Source organism: Pteropus medius, unplaced genomic scaffold (genome assembly GCF_902729225.1).
Source record: "Pteropus medius unplaced genomic scaffold, Ma_sr-lr_union100, whole genome shotgun sequence".
In the NCBI taxonomy this organism is placed as follows: Eukaryota; Metazoa; Chordata; class Mammalia; order Chiroptera; family Pteropodidae; genus Pteropus; species Pteropus medius.
The window spans coordinates 2512264-2528314 of record NW_024349801.1 but is presented as its reverse complement, the minus strand read 5'-3'; the positions used below and the strand labels follow the sequence as shown (position 1 = coordinate 2528314).

At 60.1% G+C, this 16051-nt stretch overlaps 1 protein-coding gene across 1 annotated transcript in view; it reads left to right on the top strand.

The window, feature by feature from the left end:
- Positions 1-14683, top strand: part of ZNF469 (zinc finger protein 469) — a 50995-nt gene extending 36312 nt beyond the window's left edge. The window contains exon 3 of the mRNA XM_039888686.1: positions 1432-14683. Within this exon, the coding sequence (XP_039744620.1) occupies positions 1558-13224 (11667 nt within the window). The 5' untranslated portion in view covers positions 1432-1557 and the 3' untranslated portion in view covers positions 13225-14683. The remainder of the gene's footprint in view (positions 1-1431) is intronic.
- Positions 14684-16051: the final 1368 nt, after the last annotated feature.

The following is a 16051-nucleotide window of genomic DNA, read 5'->3' as shown; positions in this document are numbered from 1 at the left end:
ACCTGCTGTATGGTTTGGACACAGAGACTCATGTCATCCCACAACAGCCCCATCGGCGGGGCTCTCCTGGGATCTCCATCTTCCAGGCACAGGGAGGCTGGGGGACTAGTCACAGGTCCCATAGGAGGTCAGTGGCTGAGCCAGGACTTGCCCCAAGCGGTTCAAAGTCCAGCAGGGGGAATGGCATTGCACAGGCCCTGCCCCCTCTCATGCAGGGGGCTTCATGAGGGCTGCCACTGTCCCCACACCAGGCATAGGCTGGCTGATCAGGTGTCCAGACCATGTGTGACATGGCTTGGGGAGGCCCCTCCTGGGGACCCCCTGGGCCCTTCACTAGCTGTGAGGCTGTGGAAAAGTTACTCACCTCCCCAGAGGACAAGAGAAGTGATTGGTAGAAAGCATTCAGCTGCCCAGTCCCCAGCCAGGTGCTCAGAAAGAGCTCACAGCTGCTGTTACTGCTGTCATTTATTCATTCAACAAACTTCACCTACAAGCCCTTGCCCCAAAGCCTCCCAGTCTCAAGATGGAAAGAGGAGTGGAGGGTGGGCCTGAGGCAGTGGGGCCCGGAGAAGGGGATGAGACCTCTGCTTAGAGAGAAGGGGCCCCCAGGCTACTGAAATGGGGGTGGGGCCACTGGGCAGACCAGGCAGGGAAAGGGACAATGTGGTGCACTCTGCTGGCCAGTACTGGAACCACATCCACCCGGGAGAGGGACACGTGCCCCAAATCAGGCAAAACACCCGTCCTCAGTGGATGCAATTCCTGGGCAGGTCTTCAAGTGCAGAGAGCAAGCACCAGTGGTGCCTGGTGCTGCCTAGAAATACAGATGTAGGCCCAACCCTGGGGGGCTGACCAGTGGACCCCCAGAGCAAGTGGCTTGAGGCTGTCCTGTGCTGACCAGCCCCAAGATTCCCACAGGACCAGGTGAGAGCCTCAGGCCAGACTCAGGTGTGTATAGTCTCACCCCTTATTTCCCAACTCGGCTTCAGATGCAAGGCCCCTCCTCTTGGCAGGCGAAGGTGTCCCCTGTGTCCTTCCTGGGCTATAGCTCAGGCTACACCAATGGCCACCAGGTGCCTGTCATCTCTGTTGTGTGGCCTCTACAGGTCTGGGGCCTCTCTGCTCACAGCCTGGCCAGCCCCCAGCAGGGCTGCTCTGAGGTAGCCAGGGGTCTTCTGAGACCAGCAGACCCCAAACAGCACTCTCTTTTTCTCTTTCTGCCTCTCGCCCTCTCCCCGACCCCTAACCCCTGGTTTAGTCTAGAAGGAACCCTTTTCTCCTCTTATGTCTCAAAGTGCCATCGGAGCTGAACCCCTTTCCCTAACAATGGGGGCTTTCATGTCAGTTGCTTCTGATCGCAGCCTGTCAAGACCTCCATGGGAGCCGCAGAGCCTCCATGGCTCCCTACTCACTTCCATCCTTTCCTTGCAGGTTCCGCTCAGGACCATGAGACCAGGCTTCTCCAGCGGCCCCCAAGGGGCGAGGATGGCCGCCTGGCCCACTCCCTGCGGACACCCTCGGACCACCACATCTTCCTAGCGCCCAGACAGAGGGGCCATGCCTGGGGAGCAACCCCGTGGAGCGCCGCCCCCAACTATGACCGGAGGCTTGCAGCCCTGCCAAACGGCCAGTGGCATAGCCAGTGGCTCAGCTACGCAGCCCCCTGGCGAGGACAGTGCCCTGGCCAGCAGGTCCACCAAGGCCATCAGAGAGGCGGGCAGTGGGGCCCAGGCCCTGGAGCCTCCTGATACCCAGCCTCAGCAGGCTAGGGAGGTGGAGCCCAAGGCCCCACTCCCGAGAACCCAGCCCCTAATCATCCCCCATGGGAAGGGTAGCAGCCCCCAGGCCCCGCCAGGGAGGATCCACACACAGGCTCCCACGCGGCGTGCAAGCAGGGCAGACAGCAGCCCCAAGCAGCTCTACAGTCTGAGCATTGTGGGCTCGAAGGCCAGACCAGCCTTGGATGAGACCCCTGAGGGCCCACAGCGTGAAGCCCCCCAGCCCCCAGAGGCAGAGGCCCCACCTGCCCCAGAAGAGCTCAACTTCCAAAGGTGCTTCCAGGAGACCCCCTCCAGCTTTACCTCCACCAATTATACCTCACCGAGCACAACCCCTGGGCCCCCCCCCCACCGGGCCCCCCAGAGCAGCGACGCCAGTCCCTGCAGGCCGGCCTCCTACTCGGAATTCCAGGCCAGTGGGGCCACTGCCTGGCCTCCCACTGCTGAGAACAACTTTCCAGGTGCTAGTTTCGGGGTGTCCCCCACAGAGCCGGAGCCCTTCCCTGAAGGCAGCAGCCCCAGGGTGGCCTCCTTCCAGTTCCCCTTCCCTGCGCTTCACGGGGCCGGCCCAAAATCCTTCCCCGAGGACACAGCTGGGCCTAAGTACTCCAAGAGGGCACTGGTATTTGCCTTCCCCCAGCCTCAGGGAGCGTGGCCTGAAGAGGCAGTAAGCACGGGCCCTGCCTACCCGCTGCCCTCCCGGCCTGCTCCCCAAACCCTGCCCTGCTACGCCAGCCAGCCCAGCGGCCTCAACTCCCCCAGTGACCTCGGCCATGCTCTCCCCCAACCTGGTGCTGCTCACCCGGTCCCCCACCCCTTCTCAGAGAGCACAGCCACCTTCCCAGACAGTTTGCACAAGAGCCTGACCAAAGCCCTCCCTGAGAGACCACCTTCAGCCCACAATGGGCTGGGGAGCCCCAGGGGACCCCCAAACTCTCTACCCCAGAGGCACTTCACCGGGCAGGTGTATGGAAGCCCCAGAGCCAGCAGGGTGGGCACCAGTCCTGGGTCTCTGGACACAGAGCTGGCCACCCCCGGGCCCCTGCCCACCAGACAGCCCCAGCTCTGGGACCCCGCCACAGCCCCTTACTCCACACCTCCCTTGGGGCCTCCATCCACCGCCAGGAGTGTGTTCTTTGAAGGCCAGCCCAGTCCAGGCCAGCAGCTTGGCCTTCCCCAGAGCCCCCCACTGCCTTGGCCCCAGGTGCTCCCAGCCACTGGGCCTAACCCCCATCGAGTAGAGATGCTGAGCCGGCTGCCTTTGCCCCCAGGGGCCCCAGAGTGGCAGGGAGGCAGCCAGGGAGCCCTAGGTGCTGCCAGCAAGACACCCGGGCCGGGAGAAAAGCTGACGTTGCTGAGAAACAGCCCGGGCCAGCACGGCAGTGGCTCCCCGGGGCTGTTCACCTACAACGGGCTGCAAGACCCCGGAGCCCAGCCCCTGTTCTTTGGGGTGGCCCAGCCCCAGGTTTCACCCCGAGGGACCTCTGGCCTGCCCCCAGCCAGGCTGGTGGGAGCTTCTCCCAGTGAGTCCCCACTGCCTTCACCTGCCACCAACACGGCTGGCAGCAGCACCTGCTCATCACTGTCACCACTGTCCAGCAGCCCAGCCAACCCCAGCTCAGAGGAGAGCCAGCTCCCCGGCCCACTTGGGCCGTCCACCTTCTTTCAAACCCCTACTCACCCCCAGGAGACCAGCAGCCCCTTCCCGTCCCCAGAGCCCTCACACACCCTCCCCATTCACTACCAGCCAGAGCCAGTCAAGGCTTTCCCTTTCCCCACAGAGAGGCTGGGGGCCAAGGGAGCCTTCAAACACCTGGAGGAGGCCCCGTTCCCCAGCACGGTCCCTGATGTGGGCTTCCCGCCTGAGCCGCCCCCATACTCTGCCCACCACTTCCCACTCAGCAGTGCCAGCCTGGACCAGCTAGATGTGCTGCTCACCTGCAAGCAGTGTGACCGCAACTACAGCAGCCTGGCTGCCTTCCTGGAGCACCGGCAGTTTTGCAGCCTGCTCCTGGCCAAGACCCGGGAGAGACACCAACAGCCCTCGGGGCTCCCCACGCCCCCCGCCACCCCCTCTGTGCTGGCCTCCCCCAAAGCACCAACCGGCGGGAACCCAAGCCCGCTCGGCCACACTAAGACGGTCCCCTTCCTGCTAGGGGGGGATGTCCGAGTGGACGGCAAAGATGACCCCTTGAGGACAAGTTTCTTGCCTGGCCTGGCTGCTGCCCCTTTCCCACTCCCTGCCTCAGACCTGGACCTGGAGGACGACGCCAAGCTGGACAGCCTCATCACCGAGGCACTCAATGGCCTGGAGTACCAGTCAGACAACCCTGAGATCGACAGCAGCTTTATCGACGTCTTCGCCGACGAGGAACCTTCTGGCCCAAGAGGTCTCAGTTCTGGGCAGCTGCCCAAGACCAGAGTGGGGGCCATGCCAGAGAACAAAGCCCAGCTCCCTCTCCCGGCCGTGGCTGCCCCACTGGAACCCCAGGACCCCCGCCCTGGGAACAGGAGCTACCTGGCCTGCAACAGACCTAAAACCCGCTCCCTGGGCCCAGTGTCTGCAGAGGCAGATGGGGCCAGCCTGGCCAGCCAGCAGAGGAAAGGGAAGCAGTTTAAGTTTTTCCGGAAAGAACTGGGCACGGCCAACACCACCAAGAGGCCGGGCAGGAACACCAGAGCCACCTGCCTAAGGACCAAGAGGAAGGGCAACAGAGCTGAGCCACCACACCCCCGGGACCTTAGAACTCAGGGCCCCAAGGGCCACGCAGATCCCAGTGGCCAGGCCCTCCCAGTGGAGACCAGGAGCTCTAAGCGCCTCCGACTGTCTCCCGGAAAGGATTCCAGGAGGAGGAAGACGCGGAGTGGCACCTGGAGCAAGGAGCTCATCCACAAGATTGTGCAGCAGAAGAACCAGTTGCACAAGCGGCAGGTGCGGCAGGACCAGGATGGGCGCGTCTCCCTGGCGAGCCAGAGGCCCGAGCCCAGCACCCTGGATGGCGGGCTCCAGGAGTACGACTATGCCTCGGAGTCTGAGGAGGAGGATGCCTTGCAGCCACGGGGCTCCCGCTTCACAGGCCAGCCCCGCCACGGCTCTCAAAGGTGGCATCGGGGCGAGAAGAGAAAGGAAGTGGACTTGGCCCCGGGTTCCCGAGAGGATCGAGAGCAGCGGAAACCCAAGAAGGTCGTGAAGCAGGAAGTCAAGAAGCCAAGTGAGCCTTGCCCAGGCCCAGTTGAGAGCCCTGAGGCCAAAGCGGGCCCTAAGGAGAGAAGCCCCAAGCATCTCCCGCAGGTTCCCACCAGCGCCAAGACCCCAGAGGAAAACCACCCATCACTAGACTTTCCCCAAGAGACCAAGAACTCTGAAATTGCTGAAGAGTTTCCCCCTGATACCACAAAGCTGCTCAGAGGCGTTTCCAGTTCTCCTCCAGCCACGTGTGTGGAAGGAAGTCCCTGTCCCCCAGCCCCAGAGCAACCACAGCCAGGCAGAGAGGACACCATGGTGCCCCACAGGAGCTCACCAGCACCAGGTGCAGGCAGTCTGCTGGGCGTCTCCCCATGCACAGAACATCCCATCTCTGGTGACAAAGAGGACCCTCCTGCCTACCTGCCAAGAGAATTACTGGTGCCTGTCATTAACACCACCACTGCCTACCCTGAGCCCAACATCCTATTTTTAAAGACCCCTGATCTTGGCTGTGACCCTGCTCTTTTTAACAGAGACTCTGTGGCTCCAGCTACCAAAAAGGGGCCCCAGCCTTACAGTAGCCCCCACAGTGAATTGCTCCTTGGACCCAAAGAACTGGCTGGCTGTTTCCACGAAGACCTATACTCCAAGCCCTCAGCTCTAGACACTCTGCCAGCCAGCAACATGCACCTTCGCCAGGATGGTGTGGACACCAGTTCCTTCAAGCCAAAACCTCCCAGGAGTCCACCCTACACAGCCGACACAGACCCACACAAAGCCAAATCACCGCTGACCTCGGAGTCCACGCCTCTCCTCTCAGGGCTGCCCATGGATGGCTTCAACTCGCCAATCTATAGCAGCCTGTCTGGAAATGAGGATACCAACTCACCATCTGTGTGCACCGAACCTCCCCCAAGGAAACCCCAGCTAGACCCACCATACCCCTCACTTCTCCCTGAGAAAGGCTGGTCCTTGCTGGAGGAAGTGTCCCCGATGCTGTCCAGCCATCTGGGCCATTTTCCTGATCTCTTAGGGGAAAAGGCATTCAGTAAAAAGCGTCCCTGTGAAGGGACAGTGGCCTCCAGTCCTTCCCCTTTGCCCAGCAAGGTTAGTGAATGTAGCATCGCTTTTATGAACAGCCTGTCTGAGGATGAATTAGAGATCAAGAGATTGGTCACCGAATTAGAAAGTCAGTTGCAAAGTCAGGATGTACATGAGGCCCCAGGAGAGTTGTGTGGAGCTGAGCACAAAGGCAAGGTGTGCTCGGGCACAGGCACCCCTCTGCCTGGCCACCAGGCCACCTTGCCCCAAAAGGACACATTCTCTGCAACCAACCTCACTGGTCTTGAGGAACTGAGTCCACGCCAGGAAGGGGCAGAAACAACTGTAGCCACCAAACAGGGGACTCTGGGGAGTCCCAAGGAGGAATGGCCCTCATTCCATCCGGGAGAAGCAGCCCCTCTCCCTAGCACCCACAGAGACCGGATTTCTGGAGCTCCTTTCAGCCCCACTGGAGCCAGCCTCAGTTTCCAGCCAGTGCAGAATGTCAGAATCTCCAGGACGGGGCTTCTCGAGGCGGAAGAGAGCTGTAGGGTCCGCCCAGAAGCCTGTCTGCCCGACCCTAGAGAGCCACTCAAGCCTCCATCAGAAAGGGAGAGTTTAGTAAAATGCAGCCCAAACCATGAACCTTTACTTCCTAAAAATGACACAGCCACCAGAATCCATCACAGCAAAGACATCCTGCTACTCCTTCCCTGCACACAGAGAAGAGGGCTATTCCCAGGATCCCTCAAGGCACAGGGGCCTTGCCAAGATGCGCCTGAGCTGGAAGCACTCAGCAGCCCTGTCGCCCATCTGGCACCTGACTTGGCATTTCAAGGTGCCAGGGTTCTGCATCTGGGTGCCGCTCCACCTTCTGGTGCCAGTCACAGTGATATCACCAAGGGACACTCTGTAAGCATCACAGGCAGGCCAGAAGGAGCAGGGCCCCACCCTGTGGTGGGGGGCCTTGGCTCTGAGGATAATAAGGAGTTTGCACCAGCGGGGGCCTCCCCACATCCTGCTTGTGTGCCCGATGCCAGTCCTGGCAGGAGGCCCCAGGACCCAGCCACAAGCCCCCTATGTCAACTCCAGCTCCTGGTGGCCAGAGCAGCTGAGAATGAAAATGACACACAGGGGTTACAGGGGCCTCTGCCTGCCAACACCCAGAACCTTCAACAGAGCAGTCCCTCAGATCGGGAAGGGGACAGCATAGAAGGTGAGAACGTCACTCACAGTCCTGCTAAGAGCTCTGATAGGGGCGTGCAGATGACATCTGCCCCTGAAATGTCCAGATGTCAGCTGGGACCAGAGACAGATGGACATCTGGGCTTGCTCGGCCAGGCTGAGAAGCTCAAAGGCCAAGGCAAAGCCAGCCAACTACAGCCAGATTACTGGGGGACCCCAGAGGAGCCAAATGACCTTGCCACAGTCAATGCTGATCCTGAAACCACACAGGCCAGCCCAGCTGGGGCTGCAAACCAACTAACAGGACAGCTCCAGGGAAGCAGGGCAGCCTTGGGCCTTCAGAATGAGGCACGGGCCATCCCAAGCCCCACCTCTGATGCAGCATCTTTTGTCCCGACCTTGGCAGCAGCCCACTCCCAAAATGAGCCTGAGGACTGGACTCCAGAAGAGGCAGCCAGCCCAGGCCTTAAGAAGCATCTATTCCTCTCTGGGGAGAGCCCAGAACCCACCATGAGTAACCTAGCCAGATGTGCCCCCTTGCCCGTTTCTGTAGCCACCCCGGTTCCCTGTGGCCTTGAGCACCTGCTCCAGGAAGACCCTCCCACGATGCCTTCAGGTGAGCTGAGGGGGCTGGTCCCAGCCTCTCTATCCTGCAGAGACCCTACCAGCCCAAAGCACCTGCCAGCCTGTTCCTCTACCTGGACAACTCCAAAAACGGCTGACTGTACCCCTGCCCCAACAGATGATGGGGCTGGGGGGCCCCCAGCGGCACCCTCCTCTTTAAGGACAAGCCCCTTTGGCCTCAAGGAAAGTCTGGCTTGCTGCCCTCTCCTGGGAGAACACAGCTCCCTGGAAGACCCTCCCTTGGGCCAGCCCAGCTTCGTCAATGTCTTCACTCCCACCCATGTTGGGGACCACCTTAAAGGCCACATTTCAAGAACCCTAGAGAGTTCCAGAAAAGAGAGGCTGAGGGGATCTTCTGTCTGTGATGCCCCTCCTCCCCCAAGAGTGACCATCAAGGCTGTTGCCCTACCCAGCATTCCCGCCACAGGCATGGCGGCAGTCGGAGGCCCCAGGGCTGAGTGTCCAGACCAACGCTGCAGGGGAACCCCACCCCACACCGGCCCTGACAGGATGCCCAAAGGCCCCTCCTCAGAACCCCCAGGAAACGGGGAAGGCCAGAGCACCACTACTGCGCCTGCCGACCCTTCCACCCAGGAGACCACAGGGCCAGAGCCCCATGCCTGCTGGGAAGGCCAGGTGGGGGCCAGCTCCCAGGGCCAGGAAGAACTGGAGATACCTGGGGCTGAGCACCCTGGCATTACAAAGGCCTCCGAAGCTGGTACTAGGAGCCCAACAGTCACTCGCTCTTACGAAGAGCTCCACCCGGGCAGAGCCACCTCTCTAAACAGCACAGCCAGCAACTCCAGAACCGTCTCCCCCCAGAGCCTCAGAAATATCCTCTACCAGATGCCCGAGGAGGACACCCTCTGTTCCCAGGACCCCAGACAGAAGCCTCGTGGCTTTAGAAAGAGACCCGTGTCCACTGAGAATGGCCACTGGAAGGACCGAGACCCCAGCGGGCAGCTTGTGACTTGTGAGGTTTGCTCGGCTACCTTCCGCTCCAGGCCGGGCCTAAGCCGCCACAGAGCCAGGAAGCACAGGCTGCACAGGGGGGCCAGCTCCCAGCCAACCCCCCTGGCGCTGCCCACTCCCCACCCTGGGGAGCCCGCAGCCCAGATGTGCCGCACCCCTGGAAAGAAAAGCCGCAGGGCACCTGTGAAGGAGAAACTGAAGCACGGGCCTAGTGGCCCCAGCCACATTGCTGGTTCGCCTCCCATCCAGGGCTCCACGGCTCCTGAAGACATCCCAGGTCCTGACACATCCAAGGGGCTCAGGCGGGGGCTTGGCATTCTGGGAACACCAGGTTGTCCCCTCAGCCGGGAACCACAACTCCCAGGCCCGGTCAAGCAAGGGGTGGACATGAGTCCTGCAGAGCCCAGGAAACGGGACCGCCTGGAGAGGAATGAGCCTCGTCCCAAACAGGCAGCGAGAGGAGGAGGCCGGAGGTGGGGCAGAGAGCCCACAGACGTCCCCAGCAAGTCAGAGGGAAAATCAAATAAGAAAGCGAGAAAGCCAAGAACGAGAAGGTTCCGGGAGGATAGTAGTCCTCCAGTCTCTCCTGATGTGATTTCAGATAGGAGCCCCTGGAATCCATCGGCTGAGGTTGCCATTTGCCCAGCCCCTCCGAGCCACTGCCTCTCACCAGAGGCAGAGCTCGAGACCGAGGTCATACAGCCACCTCTCCCTGTGGCCACAGACCTGGAGAAGATGGCCACACAGAAGTCACCTGGGAATTGGGTGGCCCGTCCAGGGAGGATGAAGGGGGTGTCTCCTGGGGAAGGACCAGGGGAGCAGAAGGCAGCTTCGGCAAGGGGGTGCCAGGGATCCAGAGACACCAGGACATCGGGCATCTACAGAGGGCCATCACAGGCAGCTAAGGGTAAGCCTGCAAGGAACAGCAGAGTGGCCAAAAGTGAGTCAGGGCAAGGTGTCTGCGCGGGGCACAAGCCCCCATCTGGACCTCCAGGACCTCCAGAGAATTGTGGTTCTGAAGCAGGCAGCACCATCAGCACTTGCCTCCAGAGCCCCCTGCACAGCCCAGAAGACAGGGTCCAGGAACATGAGTGTGTGGCTCCTGAAGACCCCAGCTCGGGTCTCAGGGACCCTCATAGCTTGTTTGATGATGAAGCCTCCTTTTCCCAGCTCTTCCCTCTGAGCAACCGCTTAACTCGGAAGAAGAACCCCCGAGTCTACGGGAAGCGCTGTAAAAAGCCAAAGCCCCCGCCCCCACTGGAGCCCAGTGGCGAGTTCCAGGGCAGTGCTGCTCTGTCCTCTGCCCGCCTGCCCACAGACCTCAGTGACTCGGGCTCCCTCTGCTTGTCTCACGAGGACCCGTGGAGTGACGAGGCCATGAGCCTGCCCGAATCCTTCCTCCTGGAGGGCTTCCTCAGCAGCAAGATGCCTGGCATTGACCCCTGGGCCCCTGGGCCCAGACCGTGGGCCCTGGAGCCTGACCTGGATGCAGACTATGCCAAGCAGGGGCCCTCCTGCAGCGCCGAGGATCACCCATCAGAGAACATCCCTGAGCTGCACATGGTCCCAGAAGCTTGGCGAGGCCTGGAGCTGCAGGCTCCCACTGATGAGACCACCTCTTCTTTCGGAGACATGAGCCCCGAGCCTCCCAACCTGGAACGAGAACACTATGACTGCGGACTCCCAGGGAACGCCATGGATCTCGAGAGCTTCGGCGCCAAACTTGAAATGCAAGATCTGTGCTTCCTGGGACCCTGTGAGGACCCTGTGGGTCTCTCCAGCATGAGCTTCTTAGACTTCAAGGCCACAGCAAACTCCCAGGGACCACGAAGCGAAAGGACAGAGGAGGCAGCCGGGGCCAGAAGGACCCCAGGCAGGCACAGGCAAGCCAAGGCCGGGAGGGCACCCTACAAGTGCAGGGTGTGCTTCCAGCGCTTCCACAGCCTCGGTGAGCTGGACCTCCACAAGCTGGCCCACAGCCCCTCGCCTCCCCCCACTTGCTACATGTGTGTGGAGCGCAGGTTTGGCTCTCGTGAGCTGCTGCGGGACCACCTGCAAGAGAAGCATGTGCAGGGCCGCGCAGGGCTGTGGGCCTGTGGCATGTGCCTGAGGGAGGTGGCCGACATCTGGATGTACAATGAGCACTTGCGGGAGCACGCCCTTCGGTTCGCCCGCAAGGGACCGTCACGGAGGTCCCTAGGGGACCCTCCTAGATGCTGGGAAGGGGACAGCACTGTCACACACTTTCTGAGCAGCATCATGGGGCAGGTGTCCAAACCCCACAAGGGCAAGTGCTCAGTTGGCCAGGCAAATGAGGGCCCTGCAGAGAGGGAAAGGGCAAAACCCAAGGCTCGCGCCAACAACTCAAACCAGGATGGCGCCTCGATGACAGACAGCACCTTGGCCAATGGCAGCCCGTCAGCCTGCAAAAACCCCACTCCTCCCGGCAGTTCCGCTACTCTCCCCAGCTCCACCAAGACGTGCCCCAACCCATCCCCTGACCCCTGCTCCAATCGCGAGCTTCTCCTCCACAGCATCCCAGTGCACCAGGACTGCAAGGACCCCTCCCGCGACTGCCACCACTGCGGGAAGCGGTTCCCCAAGCCCTTTAAGCTGCAGCGCCACCTGGCGGTACACAGCCCGCAGCGCGTCTTCCTGTGTCCCCAGTGTCCACTGGTCTACCCTGAGCCTCGTGAGCTCCGCATGCACCTGGCCAGGGAGCATGGAGTGAGGGAAGAGCAGGAGATGCAGCATACCCTGCTGTACACCTGTGAGCTCTGTGCCAATGTCACACACATCAGCAAGAGATCCTTTGTCTGCAGCTCCTGCAACTACACATTCACCAAGAAGGAGCAGTTCGACCGACACATGGACAAACACCTGAGGAGGGGGCAGCAACCCTTCACATTCCGTGGGGTACGGAGGCCAGGAGCCCCTGGGCAGAAGGCCCCAGCCCGAGAGGGCACACTGCCCAGCAAACGGCGAAGGGTGGCCACGTCCAGCAGCGCCCCCGGGCCAGTTGTGGACCAGTCTCTACCCCTGGACAGCAGCCCCACCCTGAGTGAGGTGACCACCCCAGCCCTGCTCCAGCCCTGCCTGGAGGCGGCTCCAGGTGGCATCAGGGGTCAGCCCAGGACCCCAGAGAGACCCATGGACCCTGTGAGCAACTTGGTCAGGGGGAGCAATCTGCCCTCTGACCCCCAGGAGCTCTTGCTCCCATCTCTGTCTCCTTTCCCAGCGGCCTCAGCTGGTGGTAAAAATGGCCACAAGCCAGACCAAGCCCAGGAAAGCCACACAAATGAGGCTTCCCCAGGCAGCCCAAGGCCTCTTCTACAGCAGGCTTTCCCGGTGGAGGGGCCTCTGCCCCGGCCAGGGGCCAGAGGCCGAACTATAGAGGAACAGAGGCCTGCTGGCCTGTTCTCAGGGAAATGCAGGACCCCAGGTACCCCTGGCAAATGTGCCCCTGCCTATTGCCCAGAAGCACCCTCCCTGCTCCAGAAGAAGCAGGTGTCTACATGCCACATGGTGCCTGAGGGGAACACAGGGGGCTCTTCCCACAAAGGCAGTACTGCCAAGCATGGGGGCTGCCGGAATTCATCAAAGGACAAGTCAGCTTTGTCCACTCCCAACAAAGCACCCAAGTTCCCAGTGCCATCAAAGAAGGCCATGGTCAGCCCAACACCTGGAGAACCAACCCATGGCACTGAGGACAAGCAGAAGCCCACTGCCCTCAAAACCAAGCCGGGCCCCAACAGCGGAGGCCATGGAGGCCAACAGCACAGCACCAAGACAGCAGGTGGCAGCCAGCCCCAACCAGCCAGCGGGCAGCTCCAAAGTGAGACAGCTACCACCCCAGCCAAGCCCAACTGCCTAGGCCAGAACCCCACCCCAGACAAGCCCCTGACTCGAGCTCCAGCCAAGAGCTACTCTAAGGCATCAAGGGAAGCTGGTAACCAGAGGCCCCAGGGGAGCCCGGGCCCCAGGGAGGATGGGGAGGGCAAAGAGAAGAAGAGAAAGGGCCGGGCCCTCGGACCAACCAAGAATGAAAATGTGGGGAGCTTGGGGAGAGCTTCAGTCCCTGACAAACCACCCCGGGCTCCCCGAAAGCAGGCTACTCCCAGCCGTGTGCTCCCCTCCAAGACCAGATCCAGTAGCCAGAACAGCGCAACGCTGCCCCAGCCCTCTGAGCAGCAAAAGGGGGAGCCTGGCCATTCATACCGAGACTTCAGACGCAACAAAGACGGGCTGGGCAAGGCCTTCCCTGAGGCGAGACCCCTGCACAGGCCCCCTAAGAGGGGCAGAGCTATCCATGGTGCTGAACCTGCCAACCCCCGTGCCTGCTGGACAGCTGAGTCCCAGAGCGACCTCCTCAGCCAGCTCTTCGGACAGAGACTAACCAGCTTCAAGATCCCTTTGAAAAAGGACCCTTCTGAATAATTTATAGGAGTGAGCAAGTGCATGGGAGAAGGGCTGGGGGACAAGCCCAGCAAATGAGGGACTCCTGTCTACACTGGTGAGCTTCAGTCTTCTGAGAGAGTTCGCTTGGAGGCCACATCTTAATCCATCTGACTTACCATACAGATGCTCAGACTTCGGTGTTAGAGTTGAGACTAATGCTTTGAGCAGAGCCTGGGGTGGATGGACAGCTGGAAGGTGAGGGTGAAGGGCAGGCCAGCTGCAGTCTCTTTGAGACCACACAGCTGTTTTCTCAGTACCAAGAACTTGAAGGAAGAGCAGCTCACACCCCACATACTGTGTGCTCCCGTTGTGTAGGCACAATACACCACAGAAGCCCCTCCTTTGATGGTGTGAAGAGGATCCCCCTCCCTATGTCAGCTATCAGGGAAGTGCAATGAGGCAGCCATGGTCAGAAGGCGGCAGACCCCTCTTAGTCTTGTTGCTGCTGTAGCTGGAATTCCAAAGTGGCTTTACAAATCAAATGGGATGGGGGGTGGGGAGTGGCAGGGCTCTCCACCTAGAAGAGTGGTTTGTGAGCTGCCTGACCCCCCCAGAGCACAACAGGCCTTCTCTGACAACACGATCTTGACGGCCACTGTCTGTACCACCAGCAGAAGCATTGGTCTCCAATGCCCCTTGACCCCTGAGGACCAGGTTCATATCCAGACAGGGAGAAAGCTGCTCACTGGCTAGCTTCTACCGGTCCACTGGTTGGTCCTCCCTCCCCATCCCACCCCTCTTCCCCCGGCCCCAACCCAGCCTCTGCAATTGATTTCTAGAGCCTTCCTCCTACACGGAGCTCTCGCTGCAAATATCAGCAATTTAGCTCTGAAGTTTCTGGTGCTATTTTCATGTTGTAATGTGAATACAGGCTTCCTCAATTTGTTTTACTTAGGGGATTGGGTGGGGAGACAGGGTGGGGAGGCGCAATGGGGGCTCTGTATAGAAGGCCCACAGGCACCAGCTGCCCTGAGAAGTCTTTCACTGGCTCCCCCGTGCCAGCAAGCTCCAGCCCCAGGGTTGCAGTCAGAGCAGCCGGCTAGGACACTCAGGGCCGGGTATGGTGCTGCTGGCATCTCATGCACTGACGTGACCCAGGGGTCGGTACACGTCCTTTTTTCAGAATTGTGTCTTTGAAGGGGGTAGGAGGGTGGGAGAGGCTTCCTTCTGTTCTTGGGTGTCTGAAGTTTGTGGTTTGTTTCCTTTTTTTTTTTTTTTCCATTTTTACCTTGGGTGCAATGTGTATGTCAAAAGTTTTTATCTTGGTATTCTGAAAGAGACCAAATCAGGCCCAAATCTTCTTTCTAGAAGGTGTTGTGTGCCACTCAGAATGCCTCTTTAGTCCTGATAAATAAAACGTGGAGGAACTCTGAGGCTATACTGTACGAATCACAGCATACTCATCCTGTCAAATACATTCCCACTATTTTCACAGAGAGCCTCTGCTGTGTGGTGCCTGTCCTCCCACCAGCCCTACCTTGCCTGCCCTCCCAGACCCGGAACCTGGTTCATAAAGTGTCAGCTTCAGCTGCTACTTCCATCCCATCACCTAGTCTACCTGGCCTAAGAAGCAAAGTGGTCTCACCAGTCCCTCCAAGGTTATTACCACAGTGTAGATAATGCCATAGCATAGCCTCTCTTTGTTTCTGAAGCCTCATGGCTTTGGGGCCCTTGGGGAGCAGAGCAGGAGAAATAAAGTGTCAGGAAATCATTAATGTGGCTTGGTTTAGGGGACACGGGAAGGTATCAGAGGCAGTATGAGGGGTGAAACCAGGAAATCCTCCCCCATTGCAGGCTCAGACACCTGGGGCCCACCATGTCCTGAAGATTCCCTCACAGATTCCAGTGCCAGGGACAAGCACCTGGAAGGCAAATGAGGCTTAGAGTCAGGCACCCATCTGGTTCCACCCCTGATGGCCACCTGGGCCCAGGCATGAGGGAGACTGCTCAAAGCAGGCCCTCAGCGGCACGTGCTGGGAAGGGGAGGGGAGGCTCACTGAGCCCTTTCCACAGAGAGGGATCCCACATGTGAAACTGTAACTGGGATCTCGTCACTCCTGTCCAGGTCCACAGAGCCCCTGCCCCACCCACACACTCCCCTACCACCTCACTCACCTTCATCCTGCCAGGCCATTGCCTGTGCAGTTCTTGCCACCAGGAACGCCCTTCCCAGCTCCTCTCCCTCAGTCTCAGCCCCTCCGATTGATCGGTGCACCACCCTCAACCCCAGGTGGGCGGCCATGAGGGACTCAGCGAGGGGGCCTGGCCCATCATCTCACATTTACACACCTACTTTGCACTGGGAAATGAACCAGATGCACCCCCCTCCCTCATGGGATTCCAAACAGATTCTGTTATGAGTGGGGGCTTTTGTCTCTTTGGGGATCACCATAGCAGGGCCACAGACAGGACTGGAGATCAAGAATGGAAAGGGATGGGAAGAGCCCTGAGTGCAGCATAAAGGTGAGAGGGGGTGGGGTGGAGGCGAACGAGTTTGAGCCGTGTTTGAGAAAGACTGGGGACTTGGGATGGAGACCCATGGGACACAGAGGATCCACAGCACTGGGTGCTCCCATTCTTGGGTGCCCCCCATTCAGCCCACCATACCTCAGGCAGGGCCTAGGGCCAGCAGCATCCACATCACTTGGGAACATGGTGGACATTCTAGGCTCTGCCCCAGACTTCAATCAGATGCTCTGGGGCAGGCGGACAGACATTCTGTGCTGTCACATGCCCTTTGGGTGCTGATGCTCATGGCATTTGGAGACCCACCGTGGCTCCAGTCTGTTCAGGGACTGGCATGAGC